General features: G+C 54.9%; 1 protein-coding gene and 1 long non-coding RNA gene across 3 annotated transcripts; both read right to left on the bottom strand.

Annotated features, from left to right (window-relative positions):
- Positions 1-4,012: 4,012 nt before the first annotated feature.
- On the bottom strand, positions 4,013-9,892 carry LOC146396150 (uncharacterized). The gene is made up of 2 exons (XR_014830182.1): positions 9,256-9,892; positions 4,013-5,768 (listed from the first exon to the last, which is right to left on the bottom strand). It is a non-coding gene; the product is annotated as an uncharacterized LOC146396150 (long non-coding RNA).
- Positions 9,893-10,164: 272 nt separating this feature from the next.
- Positions 10,165-25,100, bottom strand: STK11IP (serine/threonine kinase 11 interacting protein). 2 transcript variants are annotated; one of them, XR_014830165.1, is made up of 25 exons: positions 25,038-25,100; positions 24,784-24,869; positions 22,608-22,813; positions 22,331-22,405; positions 21,992-22,087; positions 21,496-21,603; positions 21,311-21,382; positions 19,666-19,792; positions 19,348-19,451; positions 19,141-19,236; positions 18,828-18,869; positions 18,486-18,632; positions 18,201-18,285; positions 17,299-17,634; positions 16,927-17,132; positions 16,513-16,629; positions 16,242-16,416; positions 14,088-14,318; positions 13,899-14,002; positions 12,861-12,958; positions 12,583-12,712; positions 12,297-12,378; positions 12,020-12,090; positions 11,333-11,580; positions 10,165-10,567 (listed from the first exon to the last, which is right to left on the bottom strand). XR_014830165.1 is itself a non-coding variant. In XM_021075204.2 (25 exons), the coding sequence occupies exons 2-25, from the start codon at positions 24,842-24,844 to the stop codon at positions 10,418-10,420; spliced, it is 3,216 nt and encodes a 1,071-aa protein (XP_020930863.2). In that variant the 5' UTR covers positions 24,845-24,869; positions 25,038-25,100; the 3' UTR covers positions 10,165-10,417. The 2 variants fall into 2 exon arrangements, 1 of the variants encoding a protein (XP_020930863.2); XM_021075204.2 differs by having other exon boundaries at positions 12,583-12,761.
- Positions 25,101-25,613: the final 513 nt, after the last annotated feature.

The following is a 25,613-nucleotide window of genomic DNA, read 5'->3' as shown; positions in this document are numbered from 1 at the left end:
GTCCCTAACAGTCCCTCCATGATATTTGTTGAAGCCACGTCCCTGAATCCTTAGGCGAACTTAGGAGGATGTGGGGGGAGAACCCAGGATGCAGCTGAAGACAGGGAAGGGTGGAACTGGCCAGGCCCAGGAGAGGGAAACCAAGCCTGCCCCAGGCACAGGGTGATGGACTCTGTGTGGGGGAAGAGGTTTAACCCTGTGACCTTGGAAATGTAATTTACCCTCTCCCGGCCCTTCCCTCACCTGGGTCTCAGCTCAACCCAAAGGCACATTTTTCTTTGCCTCTCTTATGACTACATCATTTCTCACCGTCTCCATCCTTGAATCCTAGAATTAACAACCACAATCATTTCATTACCTTAAATTTAGATACAAACCCCTTGGATATTTGTATTCTCATGAGCACACAACAGCCCTCCTCGGCATAGAGCATCTTGATCATATTTGACAGGTGAGAAAAACAAGGTTCCGAAAGTTTAAATGACTTGCCCAAGGTCCAAGGCTTGTGAGAAGGCGGCATGGCTGAGAATCAAACCCAAGGGCTTCTGGCTTCATGTCTAATGTTTATCTGCATGTGCTACAGGGACCCCCCCCCCACACCCCCTACCACCTTGGTTGCCTGCCCACTGCTGTGAAACCTTCCCTGCCATGAGCACAGGCTGAAACATACGCCTCACTTCCCAGGTGAACTTTTTAAGGAGACTGCATCTTTGCTACTATAGAAGCCATACAGGGGCGTGATCAGGCAGTGCAAGCACATAGCCCAGCTCTGCCATTGATAACTGCATGACCTTGAACAAGTTATTTACTCTCTATGAGCCTCAGATTCCCCATCTGCAGAATGGCAACAAGAACAGGGTTATTGAGAGAATGACAAGAGTTCATCTGTGTGAAGCACTTGGAAGAGTATCTGGCACACAGTCAGTGCTCGAGAAATGTTGTTCCTTTTCATATCACTACGAATCAAAGAGAAGCCACCAGAAAGGCCTCAGGTAACTTGCAGTTTGAAAAATGATGAAATGTACACACATGAAATAAGTGGAGGCTGGTTTATATCTCAAAGGGCAGGAAGTCTTCCAGCCAAATTGAGGATCCCAACCACACCTATTCAAAGAAAACAGAAAGATCCAGGACAGCTTTTCCTCCACGAGGGTAGATTCAGACTGTCCTTGGCCAATGACCCATTCTTTACACTTGTATTCCTAACGTGGCCAGCTGAAGAGTTTCTGGAAGAAAGTAGGGGGTGGGTTCAGGTAGCCCCACGTTGTCACTGAGCCTTGCCTGGAATTCTGTCTTTCCAAGAGTATCTCCTCCCTGCTGCCCAGAACAGAGCACTCAGTGTGCTATGCTGTCCACTGGCCTCGTGGTAAGACCTTATTTTATTTTTACAAGAGAAGTAGCATGGCTTTGAGAAAGAGCCCAGACTCTAGAGTTAGAGATGCTATATACAAGTACCAGTTCAATGCTTGGCACAGAGTAAATGCTCAATAAATGTCTTTTTTGTTTTCTTCTTAGGGCCACACCTGCGGCATATGGAAGTTCCCAGGCTAGGGGTCCGATCGGACTCCAGCTGCCAGCCTACACCAATAGCTCACAGCAACACCAGATCCTTAACCCACTGAGTGAGGCCAGGGATCAAACCTGCATCCTCATGGATACTAGTTGGGATCGTTACTGCTGAGCAATGGTGGGAACTCCCAAATGTCATTCTTCTTATTTACTATCAATTACTCTGCAGGGGGTTATCCCATCATAAGCCATGTGTTCCTCAGTAAACCTGGACTCAGCTTTGAAATAGACCTAGTCCCAGGACAGCACCGCCCTGAAGTTTCTCTCGCCCCTCGGAGCCCACCTTTCTTTCGGCTCCAGAGGTGCAGATTCATCTGTGCTAGGATGACATTTTGATCATGAGATATGACCTAGGGCCTTTCACTCTCCTCCCCCCATTCCCACTGAGCTGTTAGCTTTAGATTTTGTTGCTTTGGAAGAAAGCTGGCAAGCCTTTCTGCCTTTTGTTCGTCCAGAGCCAAAGTCTCTGAAAACCTAGGGAGGTTTGCAGAGGAGGAAAAAGAAAGGGTTAGCAAGACCCAAAGTGTCTTCCCAGAAGTTGGGGGAGAGTTGAGGGGGGTGGAGGATTTTGTCCTCTCCAATCTGCAAAGTAGAAGGATGGCCCCCCCCAACCAGACAACCTGAGATGTGGGGGAGGGGGAGATCAGTGAGTCCTGCCAGCCCCAGGCGATGGGGGCTTGAAATAAAAGGTTGTTTTGAAAGTGTTGCAGTGTTTCCTGCACTCCCAAGTGTGTAAACCAAGAGCCACACACTCACGCTACACTCCACGCCAGGTGTTGGGTTGTATTTATTTATTTATTTTTGGCTTTTTAGGACCGCACCCATGGCATATGGAGGTTTCTAGGCTAGGGGTCTAATCGGAGCTACAGTTGCCAGCCTATGCCACAGCTCACGGCAACGTCAGATCCTTAACCCACTGAGCAAGGCCAGGGATCAAACCTGCAACATCATGGTTCCTAGTCGGATTCATTTCTGCTGCACCATGATGGGAATTCCGGGTGTTGGGTTTTACATCAGTGAAGAAAACCTGACATGGTCTCTGCCCTTGGGCAGGTTACACACAACAAACAAGCAAATACATAAATTGATAATTATGAAACATAGCAAGTGCCGGGGGGCAGGGGGAGCACGTTTATAGAGAACATCCAGGTGGTATAGTTAAGCACATGCTCTGTAAGGAGGGGACAATTAAACAAAGACCTGAATGGTACAAAAGAATCAGCCAGGCAGCGAGGGGTGTGTCGGGGAAGCAGGAGAGGGGACGGCATTCCAGGCAGAAGGAAGAGCACAGGAAAGTCCCTGTGGCAGGAAAGAATGGGATCTGTGCGGTTATTTGGGTGCTGAGGATCTGGATCCTGGTAGGATATGGTATCCTCAGAACCTGGTGCCACAAGGGGACAGATTGAGAAGGACCAGAGGGTGAACCAGGGTGGGCGTTCTAGAAGGTTTAAGATGCAATACAGTGTCAGCGAAAAAGAAAGAGGGCCCGAGTTTTGAGATCCAGTCATCCATTCAGTGAGCATCACCTGTCTTAACCTGAGCCCCAGCTTCCTCGCCTGTAAAAAGAGAGATCAGGAGTTCCCGTCGTGGCGCAGTGGTTAACGAATCCGACTAGGAACCATGAGGTTGCAGGTTCGGTCCCTGGCCTTGCTCAGTGGGTTAACGATCCGGCGTTGCCGTGAGCTGTGGTGTAGGTTGCAGACGCGGCTTGGATCCCTCGTTGCTGTGGCTCTGGCGTAGGCCGGTGGCTACAGCTCCGATTCAACCCCTACCCTGGGAACCTCCATATGCCGTGGGAGCGGCCCAAGAAATAGCAACAACAACAAAAAAAGACAAAAAAAAAAAAAAAAAAAAAAGAGATCACACTTTTCCTGCAGGCTTGTACCAAGTGCACTGATGTGAGTGAAATGATTCGTACAAGGCAGATGCTCCAAAATGGCCATTATGATGATATTCTCCTACTACAATCTTTCCCATCCTCAGGACCCAGCTCCCGGTGCCTTGTCTCACTCCCTCCCGGGGCAGTAAGCTCCCTGAGAGCTGGAGCATGTGTGTTTCATCCTCCTATCCCACCCCCTCTGCTCGCAGAGAGGCTGGCACGCTTTATGAGCTCAATAATACCTGTGGCCATGAAGGCAAGCACACAAGTAATTATAGTAACTAATAAACTGAAGAATGTTTTTGTGCAGGGCATAGAAGTCACTGAGTCCAAGGTGATCAAATGACCGAGGATGGGCCAGGAAAAAACATGCCATGGCTTGCTTGCATCTCTGGCAATGTCTGAGGCTCCCTCCGAAGCACACTGGAGAAACAGTCACTGGGAAACACCCGGGCAGGAAGGTGCGGGCTTTCCCTCTCTGCTTACAAAGGGCATTTCTAGGCAACAAAAGCAGGTCCTAACAGCTAACAGGCAGGTTATTTTAAAACAAACAAACAAACAAAAAAAACCCCACAGCATTTATTTAATTTACGGTTCACATAGCACTTATATGTACATCATGGGACTCAACAATTTTGTGAATTGGATACAGCATTGATTAATTTCATCTCCTCACTGTAGAAAAAAGAGCCAAGGATCAGCAAGGGGCAAGTAAGTGGCTTGCCTGTGGTTAAACAGTGAGAGACGCAAAACTCAGGCATAATCCTGGATTTTTTTGGCTCTACATCCCCTGTGCCTTTTCCTCTATGACCATCACACCCACTGACTCTTGAGTACGAGGATCCAAAATGCGGCAAAGCAGCCACACAGAACCCGGACTGAAGCTCCAGCCACAGCTCATCAATCTGGGCAGCATCTTGGCAAAGGAGGAGGAAGGACGTCACCCCTCACTCCCTGAGAAGTGACTCATCAGCAAAGGTGGACCCTCTCCCATTGAGAAAAAGGAGGCGAGTCTCCAAGCTGACCTGCTCCCCCTCTTCCAAAGTCTTAGAAATTGAAGTTTACACTACTCAGCTTGGCCACTGACCATACCACCCCCCAACAGGGCCTCATAGAAGTTTTTAATATAATTTTTGAATCAAAATACATTGAGATTTAAAAATATCTCTCAGCTAAAATGTAAAACAAAAACAAACACCTCAGAGCTCCCTGACGGCACAGTAGGTTAAGGATCTGGCATTGTCACTGCGGTGCTCGGGTTGCAGCAGTGGTGCCAGTTTGATCCTGGCCAGGGAACTTCCGCATGCTGTGGATGTGGCCAAAATGAACCAAAAAAACCCACCTCAGTATCACCCCTCTTCCCCTTCTGCCTAACATCTTCAACCCCCCACCACCAATATCCATTTATTCCCTCCAGAATGTATTCACACAAATATTTATACAAATTTATTTATTTATTTATTTTCCTTTTAGGGCTACACCTGCGGTATATGGAAGTTCCCAGCCTAGGGGTTGAATCTGAGCTGCAGCTGAGGCCTATGCCACAGCTGCAGCAACAAAGGGCCCAAGTTACATCTGTGACCTACACTGAAGCTTACAGCAATGTTGGATCCTTAACCTACTGAGCAAGGCCAGGGATCAAACCACAGTGAACCACAATAGGAACACCTACACAAATTTATTTACACAAATGTGAATATATATTTTACCTCCCCCCCCAACCTGGTTTCTATAGAAAATGCAGCATAGGAGTTCCCGTCGTGGCACAGTGGTTAACGAATCCGACTAGGAGCCATGAAGTTGCAGGTTCGATCCCTGCCCTTGCTCAGTGGGTTAAGGAGCTTGCATTGCCGTGAGCTGTGGTGTAGGTCGCAGACACGGCTCGGATCCCACGTTGCTGTGGCTCTGGTGTAGGTCGGAGGCTACAGCTCCAATTAGACCCCTAGCCCAGGAACCTCCATATGCCACGGGAGCAGCCCAAGAAATGGCAAAAAGCCAAAAAGCCAAAAAAAAAAAAAAAAAAGAAGAAGAAAAAGAAAAAGAAAATGCAGCATAGTACTCATATATAATCACAGGGAAAGAATCTTTTCCCTCTGCTACCTCAGGCCTTCACTGCCAGCAAGCCCAAGGCCAGACAGGTCATCGATAAACCCTCGTTGGAGCGGAAAAGCCAGACTGAGAAGACAAATCCATCTCTGAGGTCAGTCCAGGTGTGTAAGGTAAGTCCCACCGACTGATGTCTCTGTACAGGTGTCAGTGGCAAAGCTGCCCTAGTTGCTCAGGGTGTGGCAGGGTCCGAAGAGGAAGAGTGTCCCAGCACCTAAAGGTCAGAGACACACAGGAGTGGTAATGGCCTTGGCCGGCAACACCAGCATCTCTGTCTCCCGGCTCACCACACAAAGAACACCCGCAGGACAAAGGGTGCAGAGGACATGGTTGAATTGTTACAGAAAACAAAGATGGGCCCAGAGATTTTAAGCACACGGAAATGGGAAATCTCCTCTTTCAATACCCCCAGCCTCCCACTGCCTTCCAGATACCCTAAAATGACCGGAGGCTATTCTGCACCCCAGCCCACACTGTGACCCGACAGGGCTTCCAGGAAGGAAACAGCCCAGCCTTCATGGAAGGTAGCTCTGGGCCAGAGGCTGGATGCGGCCTTCATCAGGCCCAGCACTGGCTCTCATTTGCAGGGAAGGGGGTGTGCACACTGCCAAGAAAGGGGACTCATATTTTTGGGAAGTTTTAATTTGCTTCAATTAAAAATTCAGGCCAGCTCCAAGCACAACAGAAGTAGGTGAACTTATTTCCTGAACCTCAGCCCTGTCCTTACTGGCCCCTCCACCTTCCCACCGAGAGGCCCCCATCCCGGCCAGCATTTTCTCAACTGGCCAGTTCCAAGAGCCCCACTGTCCCGCCAGACCAGACCAGGGCCCTGCTGGGAGGGGAGAGAGAAACCATCTGGCCCCAAGTGACAGGAAAACCCTGTTTCTAGGGCCTCAGCACCAGCCTTCCAGGTCTGGGTCATGTGCCTATACACTGAGGGCTCTTACCTTAAACTTACTGGCTCTGTATCTTACGACTCAAGGAATATGAGAAACTGTTGGGGAGAGTACATGCTTTAAACCATGCAAGGAACAGAGCAAGAGCCCACTAAGCCACAGCTATTGGATTTTTATCTTCATCATCATTTTATTTTTTAATTTTTGGCCATGGCTTGGCATGGGATCCCAGTTCCCAGACCAGGGATTGAACCGGGGCAGCAGTGAAAGCACCAAATCCTAACCATTAGACCGCCAGGGAACTCCCCATCTTCATCACTATTTATGGGTGTTCCTCTGTAAGTCTTCAACAGAGACTTAAATACTAGCCCCACTGTTCCCTCCGTGCAGCCCTGGCCCAGAGAAAGTAGTTGTTTTGTGGGAATAGTTTATGAGCCACTGGGGAACCCCTGCCACCCTGACATAGGCTCTAATGGGCTCTGCGGGAGAACCTGTGTCCTATTAATCCCTGTCAGGCGAAGGAATAGAAAATAAATGCAGCTGTTCAGTGTATTTATGAGTAAGTACGTAACACATGCTTCAGGAGAGGAGCAATGCTGACCCACATGGAGGTCAGAAAAGGCAGAACTGGGAGCTCCTGCTATGGCACAACAGGATCGGCAGCATCTTGGGAGCGCTGGGACGTGGGTTCTATCCCTGGCCCAGTACAGTGAGTTAAGGATCCGGTGGCATTGCCACAGCTGCAGCTTAGTTTGCAGCTCGACTTGGATCTGATCTAACCCAGGAGTTCCATATGCTGCAGGGCAGCCAAAAAAAGAAAAAAGAAAAAAGGAAAGGCAGAGCTGCTAAGAGTGGCCCTAACCATCCTACCACCTTCTCCCTCTGGGGCCCTCCTTGGAATCCAGCGCCCTCCACGTGAGACTTTCAGTCACTGTGAGGAAGGCTGAGGCTGATGGACTGTCATTTGCAGCGTGGATTCCTTCCTACCTGGTTCCAGCCACCACCCCACCCCGGGGGATGCGGGTGGCTCAGGTTTGCAGAGGGCTGGCAGGGTCAAGGGCGGAACAGGACCCCAGGAGGAGTTAAGTCTTCTCTATTCTCTAGCCTGCTACAACCAGCCTCCCTGCCCCAGGAGGTCCCACCTTGGACTTCCCAAAGCTTTACAGTGAGGTACACACCCCTCCCCCCAGGAACCCGGGGTTGAAGGTCTCTAATGGGGAGAAGAGAGTCCCCCCAGACCCCTGGGAAAGAACCTTTTTCCTTGTGCTCTAGCCTTCAAGGTCGCCCTTTCCAGTGGTAACAGATATGAACTCCAGAAATGTGGTGGCCCCCCACATTTGGGTCTGTAAAAATAGAACTTTCTTCTCAGTAACTCAGCTTGGTCTTTGTAATGAGTCTCCATCTCCAATCAAACAGAAAGGTTAGCCGGCTAACATTCCAGAGAACTCAGCCGACTCGGTGATTTAAACACAATCAGTTCAGGAGCTCCCCTTGTGGTTCAGCCGTAGCAAACTGGCTAGCATCCATGAGGATGCAGGTTCGATCCCTGGCCTTGCTCAGTGGGTTAACAATTGACCATTGCTGTGAGCTGTGCTGTAGGTCACAGACGTGCCTTGGGTCTGGTGTTGCTATGGCTGTGGTGTAGGCCAGCAGCTATAGCTCCAATGCAACCCCTAGCCTGGGAACTTCCATATGCTGTAGGTGCAGCTCTAAAAAGACAAAAAATAAAAATAAACTCAATCAGTTCAAGTCTAATTCGGTGACTTCCCCATTTGGGCCTACCCGTGCTCCTGCAGCGACTCCGGCACCGAGTCCAGGACCCCATCAGCTAACTCCTTGCCCCACTGCAGGCCCACAGGAAGCTCTGGGCCACCTCCCTTCTCCAGTCAAGAGAAGTCTGGGCAAGTGTCTCCAGCCCTATCCTGCCAGGTCCTTCCAAACTTTGCCCTATCTCCATCTTCACTAGTGGCCTGCAGAGTATCTGAGAGGTCACTAGTTCCCCAGGGTCCTTCACCCTGAGAGCCCCCAATGTCAAGGGGGTTGCACCTATGCTGCCTCTAATACTCTTCTCTAAAAACCCTCCCCTCCTCCACTGCAGACCTCTCATCTAGTACTGATCCCTTTCGAATCTCTCTTCGAATCTCTCTTCGAGGCTTAGCCCTTTCACTTAAAACTGGAAAATCCAGCCTCTCTATTCTCTCCAGTTCACCTGGGGATGGGGGGTGGGGGGAGGGTGAAAACCACTCAGGAATGAATGCTTCTAACATCTCATCACACTCCGGGGGAAAGAGAAACTTCAAATACAGTGCACCTCAGGGCCTGCTTGTCCTGGGCAAGTGTAGGATTATTCAGAGACCCCCGGCCCAGGGCAGGGTGGGCGGCCACCCCTCCCTAAGCGTGGCTGGTACAGAGGCCCAGGCACTGCAGAACAGGGGGAGGCAGGGCACCCGGTGGTTTGCTGATGGCTCAGGTTTGAAGTCACACCAGCCTGGACTTATCGGGCCTCCTCCACGTACAGATGGGATCTTGGGCAAGTCATTCACCTCCTCTGAGCCTCAGTTTCCTCACCTGTAACAAGATGCCACCGCCTCCCGGGACCCCTGGGTGGAGCAGACACGGAGCAGTGAACTTAGCGCCAGGCATGTACGTGCTCCTGAACTGAGACCCACCTGTTAGTTCTCAGACCTCCCACCCCCCCACACTCAGCCCCAGCCGGGCTTTGGGGCTCAAAGCAGTCCCAACACTCCCTCCCCAAACCCTCTGACCAGGGCCTCTCGACACAAGTACGAGGGTGCTGCTACCCACCTTTTGTTCATCTTGGGTGCAAGCAACAGACCCCTACTCAGGCTGGTTCAACTGAGAATAAGGCTGCATGCACTTAAGATCCTTTCAGTGGCTCATGTTTGGCTCAAATCAGCTTAAGCCAAAAATTAAAAAGCGGGGGTGGGCTTCAGTTCACATAACCTAAAATTCCTGGAGTATCTGCCTCCAGGCACAGGGGACCAGGGACTCCACAGACAGCACAGGACCTGTTCCCGCTCACTCCACCTCTCAGCTCCATCTCCCTCTGGCTTCCACCTGCCCTCAGGGCCTGCAGCCGCAGGCGTGAGCTCTCAGCAGCCCTCGTGGGGGAAACTTGCCTCCTTCTTGGTGGTTCCAGTAAAAGACCAGGACTGGGCCTTGGTAAGACCACACCTGGACACAGGGGCGTCCCTGAACCAGTCACTGTGGCCATGGAGACACAGGCAGAGGAGTAGGGTCAAGGCAGCCAGGCCTCTGGGTGACAGAAGCAGTGCTGAGAGGAGAAGGGAGGAATGGAAGCCACCGGATCTCCGCCCTCCCTCCACAGCCCGCTCCACGCACCCGCGCCTGGCACACTCATTCAGCTCCACTGCCCGTCTCCGGAGATTCTCAGTAGTTCTCAACTGAAACTCGAGAGGGTGAGACTCTAACCGGTCCAGCTGTTTGTTAGGCAGTGATTTCCACGCCCACCCGGCCATGTGACCCGCGGTGGCTGAGGAGCAGTGCCGGTGCCGCGGGCAGGAATCCTACTTGATCCCATCAGCGGGGGCAGCACAGGCTTAAAGAGCAGGTCTCACAGCTCTAACAAAGCCACTGGACCTGTCCTTGGGGAAGAGCAACGGTGGGGCAGTTTCTGTTAGAAGCAGGGGACGGCAGGCCTCCCGAGTGACACGTCCAAGTACACCCGTGACATCTGGACTGGAAACCACTTTATTGATACCTGAGAAAAAGTGCAGGAGAAACATTCCTACGGATCACTCAGCCTGACCCTTGGGCCAGGTCGTCTGGAGGCCAGACCAGTCCTCTCACCCTAGCCTTGAGTCGTCGGTCATCTGGGGCCTTGCCGACCAACGCCCCAAAGCCAGAGGAGGCTGCAGCCAGAGTCTGGAGAGAGAACGTCCGTCGCCGTGGCCCCAGAGTGGGGGATGGGGCCAGCATGGCAGCCTCACTGGTCAAGGTCTAGCGCCTCTTGGGTCACAGTTCGGAGTCCAATGGAAAACAACTCCTCCCAGGGCTCCCGGATCCAGGCCAGCAGGGCCGTCAGCTGCTCTGGACACACGACACGGAGCGCCCAGAAGCTCTCCAGCCGGGACACCTGGCAGACAAGCAGTGGTAGGGGACACTCACGAGGGTCCCGCCAGGGGGGCGGCAGGGGGGCCTCAGCAGGACCCACACTCCTCCCTGGCTCACGGCCTCTTCTGTCCCCAAGCCCGTGTCACCCCTCCCCCATACCAGGTCCTGACTGACTTCTTTTGGCCATGCCCAAGGCACAGGAAGGTTCCTAGGCCAGGGACTGATCCCTGACCACAGCAGTGACAATGCCAGATCCTTCACCACTAGGCCACCAAGGAACTCCCTGACTCAGCTTTTTAAACAGAACCCAGTCAACCCTGACTGAAGGTTCACATTTACTGTCTGGCTTCTTTACTCTTCCCTCTTTCTAGAATGTCAGCTCCAAGGAGTTAACTGCTTGGGGTTAAGTTCCTGGCTCTACTACTTGTGACCTGAGCACACTGGGTAACATCCCCAAGCCTCAGTGGCCTCACCTGTAATTGGACTAATAATCATAGTACCTCCTCACGTGGAGGCCGTAGCCACCTGGCTGGCACACGGGCCCCAGCAAACACAAGCTCAAAGTCGCTGGGGCCTCTTTAGGGCCTCCCAGCTAACACCAGCCCCAGCCAAGTCCAGGGAGTTTCCACTGCCCCCCTCCCTACCACCCAAACCCAGTGACAGCCTCCAGTTCCCTGCACCCTAATTCTCTGGGTGCTCCCACCAGGACTGCCACGGCGGGGTCCACTCAGCCCCAATGCCTTGCCTTCCTCTCACCCTCACGCCCCCCCGCCACAAGCTCCCACACCTCGTCGTAGAAGACCAGCCGCAAGTGCTTTGGGTCCACGCGGTAGAGCAGCACGGAGCTCAGGCTGCTGAGTGGCTGCTGCTCCCTGACGCGCACTGAAGGGCCTGGCCCGGAGGGTGGGGACTTCTCAGAGGCTTCACCCGATGCTGCTGGAAGCGGGGGCTCTGCCTGGGACCCTATGCAGTCCTCCTCTAACAGGTACAGGGTGGACCGAGTCAGCAACAGGGACACAGGGCAGGTAGCAGGGCCTGGAGGGAAAGAGGCGGGGTGAGGTCAGAGGGAAGGCCACAGAGGAGCCCAGGCCCCGGGCTGCTCGGAAGAAGAGTGACCGCACTGAGGTGGCCACAACGTGGCCTGTGCCGCTGGCGGCCAAGACCCTCCCTTTCCCAAAATCCACGGATCTCCAGCCTCCAAAACCTCTGAGGCCTAAGACAAAGGGAACCTGCCCCACCACCCACCCCATCAGAAAGAAAGACCGACTCCCGCCTTCTCCCAGAAGATCTGCTCCACTTCAGAGAAAGCCTGGCCCACAAGCAAAGGTCTCTGCACAGCAGAGGCCTCAGGGCACCTCCTGGCCCCCAGAGGCCAGGAATGCGCAGACTGCTATTTGGCTAGGAAGTCCGCATCCCCAACCTGAGAGCCGCTACAGGGGCACGTGGAGGGCTGGAGGCTGGGCAGCTGCCTCACCTTCGACCAGGAACACCCGAAGGTAGAAGAACTGGGGCGGCTCTGAGGAGGAGTCTCTCTCCAGCAATGGCCTGGGGAGAAGGAGGCAGGCCCGGGAGGGGTGGTCAGCCAGGGAGTGGGATGGACCTCAAGGCGGAGAGCAGGGAGGAGGCCAGGCCTGGGTCAGGAGGCCCAGGCGTTCAGGGCCCTAGCGGGGCTGGGACTCATGGAGAGAGGCCTGTGCTCCCAGGGCAGCCGTCCCGGCCTTGGCCTGGCTCCCACCTCCTCAGCAACTCACCAGAGCCGGTGCTTCGGGGTCACCTCCTCCTCCGTGGCGCTGATGCTGCTCCTCCGGGTGGGGGGCAGGGACTGCAAGACATCTGGACAGAGCCAGCCAGGGCCAGGGAGCCCTCGAAGACTCTATTTCTTCCAGCCCCACCTCTTAACACCCTCCCATCCTCCCACCGCCCAACTGTGGAGAGGGATGAGGCCTGTCACCCAGCTATCTCCACCACAGGCACCAGGAACGGGGCACCGGGGCTCAGCCCCTGGCCCGCCCCGCTCCTCCCCCTTCCCTCTCTCACCAGTGAGCTCCTCCAGGAAGGCCCTGCAGCGCTTGGCATCTCGGGGCAGCAGGACACAGCTGCCCACCCCTGCCACCCACTCCAGTCGCAGGCTCTGTGCTGCCAGGCCCAGCTCTACGCTCCTCAGATCCTGCAGGGGAATGGCCAGGGTCGGCTGCAGCCAGCCAGCTGGAGGCCCTCTGTGGACACAGTGAGGGCGGAGTGGCAGAGAGCAGTGAGCACAGGCTGAGACCATGGGGGCCCTGGACCCTTCCCTGGCCGAGGCCCCGCTCACTCACCTGATCTCCCCTGTCACCTTCAACACATACAGCCTGTGGTCAGACACAACCACGAGACAGAGAAACTCCCCTGGGTGGCCTGCCAACACCAGTGGCACCTAAGGGGAGGAGGAGGTTGATGAGAAACAGGGCTATGAGGCGATGGCCAGACTGAGGGTCGAGTGCGGTGACAGGCCCTGGGCCCCAGCACCCATCCAGCCTCTCCATCAGCCTTGCCCTCCATCCCGCAGGCCCTTACCAGGTCTCCCTGCCTGGCATCTCACCCCCTCCAACCCACCCTCTACCCTCTGACAGAACGACTGTCCCCAAACACAAAACCAGTCACCAACTCTCTGCTTCCAAGCCTGCGGTGACTCGGGATCAAGTCCAAACTCCTTGGCAGACAAAAGGCGATGCTCCTGAACCACCCTGCCTGCCGGCTCAGACTCCTCTCGGGACACTTGTCCCCACGCCCTGGCTGCCCTGAGCATGGCCAGTGCTCCCCATCAGCTGTTCTCTCGGCCTCCACGCATCCGCTGCTTTGTCTTCCTGGAACACCCCTTCCTCCCCGCTCTGCAACTCATCTTCAAGACCTGCCTGAGCCGTCACCTGCAGGAGGGGGAGGCTTCCCTGGCCCGTGCCGGCTGGACCGGATGCCTCCCTCGGGCCTGAGCTGAGTCCTGCACTTTCACACGGCATCCCGGCTGTCTGCTCCTCGCAGCAGGAGACAGGGGGCAAGACTGATGTGCTCTGGCCTCTGGCATCCTGCCAGTGCTAGGAGCTCCACAGAGAGGCCTCATAGCGCCATGCATTTACAGTAATGGCAGAATCCCTGTTTCCTGAGTGCCAAGGGCCGTGCCAGGCTGGCCGCAGACACGGGCTCCACATCCTCCCATGGTGGAGGGGAGACAACGCAGACCTGAATACAAGGGAGGCACGCACAGCCTCACTGAGCAGCTGCCGGGGCCCAGACCCAGGGGTTCAGAGCGACTGCTGCGGCGGAAACAAGCGGGTGCCCTGGTCAGTGGGGGCAGAGGGCAGAGCCGGGCTGGCACAGACCTTGAGGCAGCACTGGAACTCCTCCTGGGCTTCGCTGAACACCTCGACGTCTAGGAAGAGCCGGAGTCTGTGGTCCACAGAGCGGAGGCCATGGTGCTCAGGCGCTGGGGGCGAGCGGGGGCCGTCAGCCTGCCCAGCCCGCAGCCCCCCCCCCCTGCCCCAACCACCCATCTCTTCAATGATACTCACGGGGGCTGAGGCTCCAACTGTGGCGGTCATGCGAGCCCACTGCCTGAGATGAGATGCCACTGGCCCTGTTGCTGAGGTCGCTGTGGCCAGGAGGGTCCTGGACAGCGCTCGGGGACTGCGAGGAGGCTGACAACTGCTCCCCCTGTCTCTGCTCCCCACTGGGAGTTCCGGGGGACCCAGTCAGGAGAACCACGTGATCACTACCACAGCTGGGACAGACAGCAGGCGATTCTGGAGGGAGAGTGGATGGGCAGGCCCCGTGAGCACCGCCCCCCGCCCCCAGCACTGCACCCCACATGGTGCCCAAAGCGATCCCGCCTCACTCTCAGACTCACCTGGATCCCAACTCCAGCTTCCCAGGCTCCCAACCTATGCAACACCCTCCGCAGGCCCGCCTGCTGACAGATTGCTTCCCACCCCAGGGAGGGATGAATGAGCCTGGAACCTCCTCCGAAACACCCCACCTTCTCATTTCAGGCCGCCTAAGAGAGTGCCAAACTCAGCCAGGCCTGGCTCCAGGCCTTCCCGCAGCCTTGGGCTGGAAATGTACTTGATGTTTGAAAGCCCCACGTTAACAGGCTGGGAAGGCAGGGTGGCAGAGAAGGGTCCAATCCCAGGACCCACCACTTGAAAGCTGTCACCTGAGCAGCTCTGACAAGTCACCTAAGCGCCCTGTGCCTAGTTCCTCATGGGTGAGATGGGGATGATGGCAGCGACTATCCTAGAAGGTTGCCAGGACGAGTAAATGGATTCGGGTAAAGAACACAGATCGGGGACAAGAAACATTCTCTGAGCATCTGCGATGTGCTGGGGACATGCTAGACCTCTGACAGCAGTATCTAAACTCTCCTGACCCCATCTGCAGGTGAGCAGAGCAGAGATCAAAGTTCTGACACATCCTGCCCAAGACGGTGCGCCCGGGGGTCATGCTGGCTGCCACTGTGTGTGAAGGACCCTTGCGTGCCCGGCCCTGTGCTTGGTGCCCTTTTGTCACGTTTACATCTCCTAACATCACAGGGCAAATGCATTTTTTTCTTGCTCAGATGAGGTAACTGAGGCTCAACATCACAGGAGAATGGAGCACACAGGACGTTCATGACTCGTGCCACCACTGAAGGGACCCCCGGGGCCATGTGACCCCCTGGAGTACAGACAGGGTCCAAGACAAGGTGGGGATCCTTGCACTGCACACCCTGTGCTGCTGGGTCTCAGGGCCCCGAGGCTGCCAGAGCAGGTTCAGGCTCATGGATAGAGAGGGCTCAGTTTTCTGAATTAAAAGGTAAAATCCGGCTCCACCACTGGCAAAAAAGACAAGTGACTAACAGAAATCATGCATTTCAACACAGGTATTATCAAGAATATTTCCTCCTCTGGAATTCCCATTATGGCGCAGCAAAAATGAATTCGACTAGTAACCACGAGGTTGCGGATTTGATCCCTGGCCTCACCCAGTGGGTTAAGGATCTGGCATTGCCGTCAGCTGTGGTGTAGATCATAGATGCGGCTCAGATCCTGTGTTGCTGTGGCTGTGGTGTAGGCAGGCGGCTATAGCTCTGATTAGAGCCCTAGCCTGGGAACCTCCATATGCCCTGGGTGTGGCCCTAAAAAGCAAAAAAGAAAAAAGAATAAAGAATATTTCCTCCTCAGTGTCTTCAAAGACATGGCTTTTTGGTTGGTCTACAACAGAAAATCTCCATCTTAAAGAAAGGAACATGCAGAGATGCCACAAGGCACAACTCGGTATCAAGTAGCTCACAAGGTCAGTCAGGCAAGGACGATCTAAGCCAACTCCCTAAACATCCTACTCAATAGCCAGAAGACTTGGCACTGCAGCCAGGGCTCAGCAGGTTTGATGTCTTTTCTGAAACATCAGCCAGCAAGGGGGGAGGGTCTCCAAGTTATGAAAAAATAGTGAGTATGTTTAAATAGTTACGGATGTTGTATTCCCTAACTTTTGCAGGGGGAAGGATGTAATTTCTCCTTCTTCTTTAATTTTTTGTAAATGTGGCAAGAAAGTTTTCATTTTTCCTCCGGGGGAAAAGTAGGTCCCCGCTCTTCCCCTAGAGCTCCCCCTCCACACTCCAGCTCTCAAAGCAAGTTTTCCTGAAGCAGCAGGAGGCGTGTGGGCAGGGAGCTCAAGGGCAGGGCCTGTACCTGTCTTCTGGAACAGAGGCCTCCAGCCTTCCTCACTGTCCAGTCCCAACCTGGGCTCCTCTGGCTTGAACTCATGGCCGCAACGCAGACACTGGAGTCTGTCCCCTGGCAGATCCCTCGCTTCCCCAAGCTGATGCTGAGTGGTAGCTGCTGGGGTCAATGCAGCGAGCAGCTCCTATAGCAGGGCAGGCCGGCCACAGCTGTAAGCAGGACCCCAGCCCGCCAGCTTCAACCTACCCCCAGCCACCTGGCCCCGAGCTAGGCTGGTCACCTGGACGGCCTCCTGGGCATCCGGCTCCAGCACCACATAGCGACGCAACTGTCGGTCAGGGCAAATGTAGGAGAAGCGGAGGGCAAGGACGGGAGCCCCGGGGCGCAGATCGGACCCCTGCACAGAAGAGCGGGTCAGAGGGACCAGGGTTAAACTGAGGCAGGGAAAGACACAGTAGCTCTGGACTCCATTAAAGTGCTTTTGCTGACGACCCTGCGCTCCAGCCCTGAAGCTCTGCTCCTCAGCCCTGCCTCCCAAGCCACCTGGGGCCCTGCCCTTGGCCCCCCAGGGCCCCTCCCTGGTGCTAGGCTCAGCAAGGGACTGTGGGAAACACAGCGCCCGGCGCCTCGCCCCCAACATCGTGCTGTCAGAGTTGGCTCCCGAAAAAAGCCCAGCCCTCTTCCAGAACCTCACCTCCGGCACCAGCTCTCCCTGGGCCTGGGTCTCGGCCTCTATCTCAGCTGCCTCCAGACTCTGGAGCTCAAGCCGTTCCAGGGTTCGAGCCGCCTGGAGTTCCACCTCAAACAGGTGGCCAGCAGTGACCCAGAGAAAGCACTCCTTGCCACGCACGCCTTCGGGCCCCTCCAGGGGACACACCAACATGGGGCGACAGAGCTCCACTGAAGAGAGACCCAGAGAGGAACCCTGTAAATAGGGCGAGGCAGCCAAGACTCTGGCCCCCCGTCCCAAAGGGGTCTGTCAGCCCACATCCCGGCTCTCCTAACTCCCAGACACGCTGCCACCACCCAGCCCCACCCCCCCCCTCCACGGCCACCGAGTGCTCACCCTGCACTTCATTCTGCTCCTGCTCCTCCTCTTCCTCCTTCCCTCCGTCCTCTTTTCCCTGCTCCTCCACCTCCTCTTCCTCCTGTGGCTCCGGCTCCACCCTGACCTCCTCTGCCACTTCCTGTGGTGGCTCCTGATCAGGGGGCAGAGGATCGGCCGTGGGCTCTGCACTCGGGGCGTCCGGGGGCTGCGTGCTGAGGGCAGGGGTCTCCGAAGTCACCAGGACATGGGTCCCAGAGGCCTCCAGATGATTCCTATACTGCAGCCAGTGGTGGCCAAACCGCTCCCGGAAGCTGTTCATGAGCTCCAGTTCCCGATGCTGTTCCACGAACCTTCCTGGGCAGGTGGGGGAGCACACGGCTTAGCGAGTCCGCCCCGACCTTCGATGGCCCTGGCCTCTTCTGAGCACGCTCCTCAGGGTGAAGTAAAAGGGGTGTAAGGGCAGGGGGAGAGGGAGGTCAGAGGGAGCCCAGAGGCCTCCCACAGGCAGACGTCCCCAAGGGTGCTCTATGGCGCACTGCAGTCACGTGCGACTCAGAAGCACGCTGCACCTGCCACTTGGGGAGAATCGAGGGACAAGATACCACGTTAAAGGTCCTGAGACGTCCTGCAGGGAGGACACCGATGTAACTCTGCTTAACCTAGCTGTCCCCAAACTAGCAGGCCACGGAACCCTTCTGTTATATGACCTTTCAACAGCCCACAATATTAACATTCCTTGAAAAACACTCTGGAAACTGCTGCCCAGAGGCAGTTCTCCTTTCCCCAGACTGAAAGGAAATAGGGGGACCAGGAGGCCGCCCCCATGATGCTCCATTCCACTAGAAATAGAAAAGTCCTCCGGACCAGAAGAGGGGAGCACACGGGACTGGGGCCGGGGGCTGGGGGTGGGTTTTGCTCACCAGCGGAGGAGGGGCCCAGAGTCCGGGGCTCCGGGTCCGTATCACTGGGTTCCGAGATGCTTGCCCGCCTCACACGGACTCGAGTCTGAGATGGAATAGAGAGACCACGTTCTGTGAAAGCCAGGGCCTTCCACCTGGCCGGCCGTGGCCACCCACTCAGCCTACGGCCCCCAAAGACCCACCCACAAGCAAGGATAAGCCCTTGCTGTTCCTGAAGCACAGGCAACCCAGAGCCCCAGTGAAGGCACCAACCCCCGGCATGAGGTGGCCCACGATAGCATCTACCTTAACCTTACGAAGCGGCGGCTGGGCCACAACGCCCCCTGACGAGGGGCTGTCACTCAAGTCAGGGCCGCCGGAGGTTTCGGTGGTACTCCCAACTGGCCAGGGCAGAGGTGGGGCCGCGGGGCCAAGCCCTGAGGATGTGGAGGTCTGGCACAGGACAACAGGAAGGAGAGAGAGGTCAGTGGAAGGGGTACCTGGGCCCTGCCCAAGGGCGCCCAGAGCCGGGGAGCCCCCTTTCCAGCTGAGCCGGAAGACCCTTCCCCAGACACCGCTCTGCTTTCCCCAGCCTGCCCCTCCTTCACGTCCTCCTGAACCCATCCCACTGACCCCTAGCGCACAAACCTGAAAATCAGTCACTGACAAGGCCTTTCCGTCAAGAAGGAACTGAGCGAAGATAAAAGGGGGGGGGGGCGGTGTGAGTGGGGAGCACGTACCCAGGGAGGCCCAAGCCGGGGCTGGGAGCCCTCCTAGTCCTGAGGACCACCAAGTTCGGGGGTTGGGGGGGAACAGCATAATAAGCAGGGGGTCCAAGGCCTTTGGCCCCTCACCTGGGGATGGGGGAGGGGGGCAGGCAAGAGGGCGCGGGGGCACGGGCAGGGGAGGGGGAGGACTGGGCAGGAAGGGAAAGCAGTGGGGATGCGGGAAGACCACTCACCCCGGCAGCCGCGTCCCTGGCACGGGATGACAAGTACCGGGCAGTGGCCGCTCGGTGCTCCGGGTGGAACCACAAAGGGTTCCCCTCCAGGTAGAGCTGGAGGGCAAGAAGCGGAGACTGAGGAGGCCTTGGCCTCCCTGTGTGAGGAAGGGCACTGACCACCTCAGCAGGGGAGGGAGGGGCGTGAGGCGGGCTCCCCCTCCTCACCTTGCGGAGCTCGGTCAGCAGCCACAGCGGCGACAGCTCCCTGTGGGTTTCTAGCAGGTTGTAAGCCACGTCCAGGTGCCGCAGGTTCCGAAGCTGCTCTAGGCCTGGGGCGGGGGCGGGGGAGGCAGGCGAGGGCAGAGGGCAGAGGGGAGCACACGCATGTGGATGAGCCAGGTTCGGGGGGGGGGCGCTGCTGGGGGAGGGCACAGCAGAAAGGCCAGCCCAGGTCTCACATCATCTCCATTCCCCTCCACGTTCATCCCCACCCTCCCCTACATCCTGGCCCCCCATCACCTCCACACCCCCCCCCCCACATACCATGCAGGCTCTGGAGCTCATTGCCTCGCAGGATCAGGGTCCCCAGAGCAGCCCCCGAGGGTCCCATTCTCGGCACCAAACGCAGGTGGTTATAGGAGATGTCCAGATGGCAGAGCTCAGACAAGTCCTAGGAGGGGGCAGGGGTGGGGTGACCAAGAGTCCTTCCTTGACCAAATTCTAGCCGGGCTCCTCTGAACCCTCTTCTCGACTAGGCCTCAACCTTGGCCTAAAAAGACTGCAGACTCTCAGCGCCAATGACTTTCATCTACCCCTCTACCACCCCCACATTAAGAGACTTGAACAAATCAACCAGTTTCTCTTTTTTCATTTTTTGCCGCCCCCAAGGCATAGGGAAATTCCCAGGCCTGGGATCGAATCCAAGCCAGAGCTGCAGCAACACGGGGCCTTAACCCACTGTGCTGGGCAGGGATTGAATCTCCACAGAAGGGCACCTCCTCAGAGACAAGCTGAATCATTAACCCACTGCGCCAGAGCGGGAACTCCTTGATCAGTTTCTAACAGCTCCAGAATAACAACTCCAGCCCCCTTGCATTGCTGCCCAGAAAAACTCAAGGCTGCGAGAAGAATTTAGTTTGTTCCAGCCAGCACCTAAAGACAGGGCCCGTCTCCCAGCCTCCACGGGAGGATAAGGGCCTAACTTTCGCCAGTGCCAATGGGCAACCCAGACAGGCTGCACGTGAACCAACGCCCCCTTCCTGCTTTTTGTAAATTTCTATTAACTTCGGAGGACCCCAACTAGAGTGTGGCCAAGGAAAGAATCTGCTCAAGCCCCCACCAACGCCCCCGCCCCCACTTTCCCTTGAAGACTCCCACCTTGGAACAAATTAAACTTGAGCTTAGTCAGCTAAGCTGACTGAAATAAATTTACTATTTATTACTGACTAAAAGTGTTACTACTAATTAAATCTCACAAGTTTACTACCATTTTAACTAGTATCCGGCTTTAACTCTGTCAGGGAGATATAGAAGCAGTCTTCATCTTCACCGCAAAAGCTCCCCTTTTCTGAGCTAGGGCCTGCTCTAAGTAACCTTAGACACTCTTCACAATCACTTTAATACTATAAGAACAGGTACTCCTGGAGTTCCCGTCGTGGCTCAGTGGTTAATGAATCCAACTAGGAACCATGAGGTTGTGGGTTCCATCCCTGGCCTTGCTAAGAAGGCGAAGGATCCAGCGTTGCAGTGAGCTGTGGTGTAGGTTGCAGACGTGGCTCGGATCTGGCGTTGCTGTGGCTCTGGCGTAGGCTGGTGGCTATGGCTCTGATTCGACCCCTAGCCTGGGAACCTCCATATGCCGTGGGAATGGCCCAAGAAATGGCAAAAAGCCAAAAAAAAAAAAAAAAAAAAAAAAAAGGTACTCCTATGATTTGCACTTTACAAATGAAAAAAATTGAAAGGGCTTAATTTGCCCCAAGTCACACAGGGATCAGGAGTTGAGATCTTGTGTTAGAGGCTGTGCCTCCCAACAGTACTGCCCCCCAGGATGTAGCTCATTTGGGTGGGGCAGGGCTGGGTAGGGGGCGGTGCAGGGCAAGGTGGGAGCAAAACGGGTCCCGGAGAGAGGGTCAGAGCAGAATGACCGGAGGTCCCAGGGCACTGGCCCAGCCAGGCTGCTCACACCCACCATCAGGAAGGCCTCACAGTCCTGGACTTGATTGTGGCTCAGGTTCAGGAAGCGCAGAGCTGACAAGAGACGCTGTGGGGATGGGAAGAGGAAGCAGACAATCAGACGCCCCCAGGCAGAGCTGGCCCTCCTCGTTTAGGGCCCATCTCTGTCATTTCCCAAAGCCCCTTCAGCGGCTCACTCACCAGCGAGCTATCTAGGGCAGTCAATGCGTTGTAGCTGAAGTCGGCAGAGAGCAGAGCCAGCCAGGGCAGGGCAGAGCAGAGGTCGCCACCGCAGGCTGAAAGGAGCTCCTGTGTGGGCAGGCGGGTGCTGCTACCTCCACTCCCCGCGCCCCACCTGCCAAGGCCACACTCTATCACCCGGCCATTCGTTCATTCTTTATATACTGAGCTGGGTCTGGAGATGCAGACTTAAAGAAAACCCAGGGCCCCGTCCCCCAGGAGCTCACTGTGGGGAGAGTGGGGGGGCAGACGCGAGGATATCGAATACAGTATGCTAGGTGGGACTGTAAATATACGGACAGGCACAGAGTGCTGGGGCAGCTCAGCAGAGGGAGCAAGTACACTGTCCAGAGGGAGGAGGGAGGCAAGGAAGGCTGCAGGGAAGGGGCAATGTCAGAGCCAGGCCCTCCATGACCCTCAGGACAAGGCACTTGGGCCCACTCTTCACTCTCCTCACCTCTAATGCCTGGAGGCTCCTGCTGCAAATCAGGGTCTCCAGCTGGGAATAGATGCCACGGAGGCCATGGAGGCAGTGGAGGGGGACGCCTCGGAGCTGGAGCAAGGGAAGAAGACAGAGCCCTCATCCCCACCTCCTCTGACAGAGCGGAGGGAAACGAAGACAAAGCTGCTAATGGTTCAGGGCAGCATTAAATGGAAAGGAGAGTGGGTGGCATGTCACTGCAGAGCCAGGAGCACACTCAGCTCTGCCCTGCATCCCTCCACCAAAAGAGGCCACCTCCTTCCCCTCCCCAAATGGCTGCTCAAGATGCACCAACATCCCCCAACAACCCCGTACCTCCAGCTGCCGAAGGGACTTGAAGGGAAAAATCTTGATGGGCCCTGGGAGGCCAAGACCTGGGACATGGACCAGCTAAAAGAAAAAATCCCTCGGGTCACCGAGGCCCGGCACGCATCCCTTTCCTTGGCCTCTCTTCCTCAGCACAGCCAACCACAGCTCTTACGCCATCTGGATCTGGGCCCTGCAGACACCATGCATTCCTGCCAGACCCCCAGCCCCGCCTCCACTTTCTCCTGGGCTTTTGGTGCATCCTCTCCCATTCCCACCCCAGAACCTTGAGCGAAAGTGTTTTCTGCAGCACATCGAAGAGGAACTGAAGCTGGAGGATGACGGGGGAGTCGGCAGGGTGGGAGGGCAGGGCCACGAAGCCTGTCTGGGCAGGGCCCCATGGCCCCAGGTGCAGCTCAAATACGTGGTTCAGCTGCTGCAATGTGGCAGTGAGCAGGCTCAGGGTGCTACAGCCAGACAGGACCACATCCCCTGCAAGGAGAGGGGCAGACAGAAGGAGGACATAAGGAAAGGCTCTGGTGAGCCCAGGATACACCCCCTCCAATTCAGATTGTAGATCCTCCACTGCAGGATCAAACTTTATATCTTTTCCTCACTCAGTAGCCTCTTCTCTATCTTCGAAAAAATCCTAACTTTTCAGCCTAATAGTAAAGATTGCTTCACTACAAGACTCTGACTTTTCTAAATTTTCCTTCCCCTCTGCTCAAAAGAGCCTAGTCTATTCACAGTACTAGAAATACAGTCAACTTAGTTCCCAGCTTCCTCGTTTTCTGAGACACCCCCTCTTCCCCTTTGCCCAGCTCTCCAGGAAGTTTTCTTGACACATGACACTGCAGAACTTTTCACTATAATCACTCGTTTTACATAAAAGTGGATGGAGTGGATTTCTTTTTCTGATTGCAAAAGTAACATGCACACTTATAGAAACTTTCAATCAACACTGAAATGCATGTCACAGAAGTAACTACTTGTTATAGCACTAAGGTATTGCTATTACTCTCCAGGTTAAAACTGCTTTCTCCAATGAGACTCTTTGAAGGCACCTTTTGGTATTCATTAACTGCCCCTTAAAAAGTACAACTACAAGGGAGACATGGAGAATCTCTTTTAAGTTTTTTGAAAATATAAAGAAAGACTAGAAGAGTTTTGCAGAGGTAGTATAAAAAGATCCCCCAAACCTTTAAAATGTAACCCTTAATGGTTTACATTTTATATGGAGTACCATATCCAAACCAGGAAGTTGGCATTGGTACAATGTGCATATATAGTTCTATGACATTTTGCTATGTGTAGACTCCGGTAACCACCACCACTATCAGGATAAAACCATTCCATCACCACAATACCCTCCCTTCTGCTACCTCTATTAATTGCATGTGTACACTGTGCGTGCACACACACACGCCATCATCCCTAACTCCTGGAACCAAGTCAGATATTTGCTCCATAAATTATCAAATCCTACAACCTTGTACGAAGGATTTTCTATGTACTAGACACTAAGGATAGATATAGACATGGTTCAAGGACTCCCCCCAGCCCTCAAAGAGCCTCCCAGTCTAGAAGAGGAGATAAGACAAGTGCAAGGTTAATACAACAAGCCAGAAAGTAAAAATGGAGTAGAGAGTGAGAGAGGGCAGTAACATTGAGTAAGATGTGCCAGGTATATGTTATTTCATTTAAACTTTATGAGAATCTTCTAAAAACCACTGTAACACCTCCTTACAAATATGGAAATTGGCACTCAGAGAAGTTAAGATTCTAGTTTGAGATCATAGAGCTGCTAGGAAGTTACTACTTCCATCTGATGTTAAAGCCAGGACTTGGTCTACCACAACGAATGCCAACCACTACTCAACAACTACTATGGCTCCACTGCGTCCGGGCTCCAAAAGAAATTATAGTAATTACGACCCATTTTGAGCACTTACTATATATGCAATCATTGTTCTACATGCTTTATGCAAATCGAAATTAATCTCCATAGCAACCTTTGAGTTAAGTACAATCATGCCATTTTGCTAGTGAGGAAAACTGAGGCTCAGAAAACAAAGTTGTTCAAGTTTGAAAGAGCTGGGATTCCGACCCAGGTGGGTCTGATTTCAAATCTCGTGCTTTTTGACTGAACAATGATGATGACCAGTTCTTGGTCTCGAGGGGCTTATAGCCACGTAAGGATCACTTCCTTCTGAGAGTATCAGAGAACTCATGAAGGAAGTGCACAAGAGTTTGGCCCTGAAGGATGGCTAAGGTTTAGACTGTGAAAGATAAAGTACAACAGGGCAAATAAATCGCAGAGGAGTAAAGAAATGAATTCTCTGACACCCAAATGTTCGCGAACCTAACCAGAATGAACTCCAGCACTCTTCAAAGGGCACGTCCCTGGGAGGTAAAAAGCATCCCATCTCGCCCCAGTCCCAACCAACCGGAAGTCCACTCACCAGACTCTCTCAGCAGCCCCGCGAGCTTCCACACCAGGGAGTCCCGCGGGGCGGTCGTCATGGCCACAGGACGCTGGGGGCGGAGCCTGGGGAAAGAGGAAGCGGAAGAGCTTCAGGTGCATGGTCGTGCCAAAAGGCCAGGACGTCTGGGCAAGCCGGAGCTTCGCAGAGAGAAAAAAGCAAAAAAGAGAGCGATAAAGAACTTATCCCTGGTGCCCTTGCAAGGAATATAAGGCCTGCTCGGCCAGACTGACCTTCCTGGGTGATCCTCCCACCACCTCTGCAGCCCGGCGCCTATCAATAATGGACAGGAAGTCCCGCCCCGGAAGATGGGCGCTCCGAAGGGACGGACGGAAAGCAGGCCTCCGCTGCCGGAAACTGCGCCCTAAAGTCGTGCGAACGTGTCGGATGGGGGCGGTGCCCGCTGGTGGGGGCGGGGGCGGGTCTTCTGCGGTCACAGCTGTTCCAGCCCGACCCCATCCCGGAGCTGGGCCCCCGCCGCCCCCGCCACGTTGTGGGCCCCGCATTGCCTGAGACTCCCGCTGGGCTCGGCCGGGGGCCCATCTAGGCCTGTGAGGGAAACTTGACTCGTTGTTTGCAGACTAGGCGGGGAAGCAGAGTTTGGAGAAGAGGAAATTTCTGCTAATAAGAAAGGGGCTCGTCCAAAGCGAACACCGTTTTCCAATTACAGGAGAGCGTATCCGCCATAGGAGTTTTTTGACATCTGTGAAAGAGTTGGGGCTGGCGGAGGTGCCTCTTCCAGGGTTCTTTTGACGGTTTTTCCTTAATCTCCCTCCAGACCTGCTTTTCCTTCTTCTGTCAGTATCGCG

This window comes from Sus scrofa, chromosome 15, assembly GCF_054392235.1.
Source record: "Sus scrofa isolate SSC_HxYL_T2T_F1_AM1 chromosome 15, Sscrofa_HxYL_maternal_Yorkshire_Landrace_v2.0, whole genome shotgun sequence".
Taxonomy (NCBI): domain Eukaryota; kingdom Metazoa; phylum Chordata; class Mammalia; order Artiodactyla; family Suidae; genus Sus; species Sus scrofa.
The sequence above is the reverse complement of the archived record's forward strand: the minus strand, read 5'-3'. Positions and strand labels throughout refer to the sequence as shown.

Coding starts and splice junctions, on each gene's coding strand:
- STK11IP (XM_021075204.2), bottom strand. CDS start 24,844: ATGACGACCGCCCCGCGGGACTCCCTGGTGTGGAAGCTCGCGGGGCTG. Junction 16,417..16,512: donor ATGCCCAGGAGGCCGTCCAG/GTGACCAGCCTA, acceptor GCCCTGCTATAG/GAGCTGCTCGCTGCATTGAC. Junction 12,091..12,296: donor ACCCCGAAGCACCGGCTCTG/GTGAGTTGCTGA, acceptor CCTTCTCCCCAG/GCCATTGCTGGAGAGAGACT.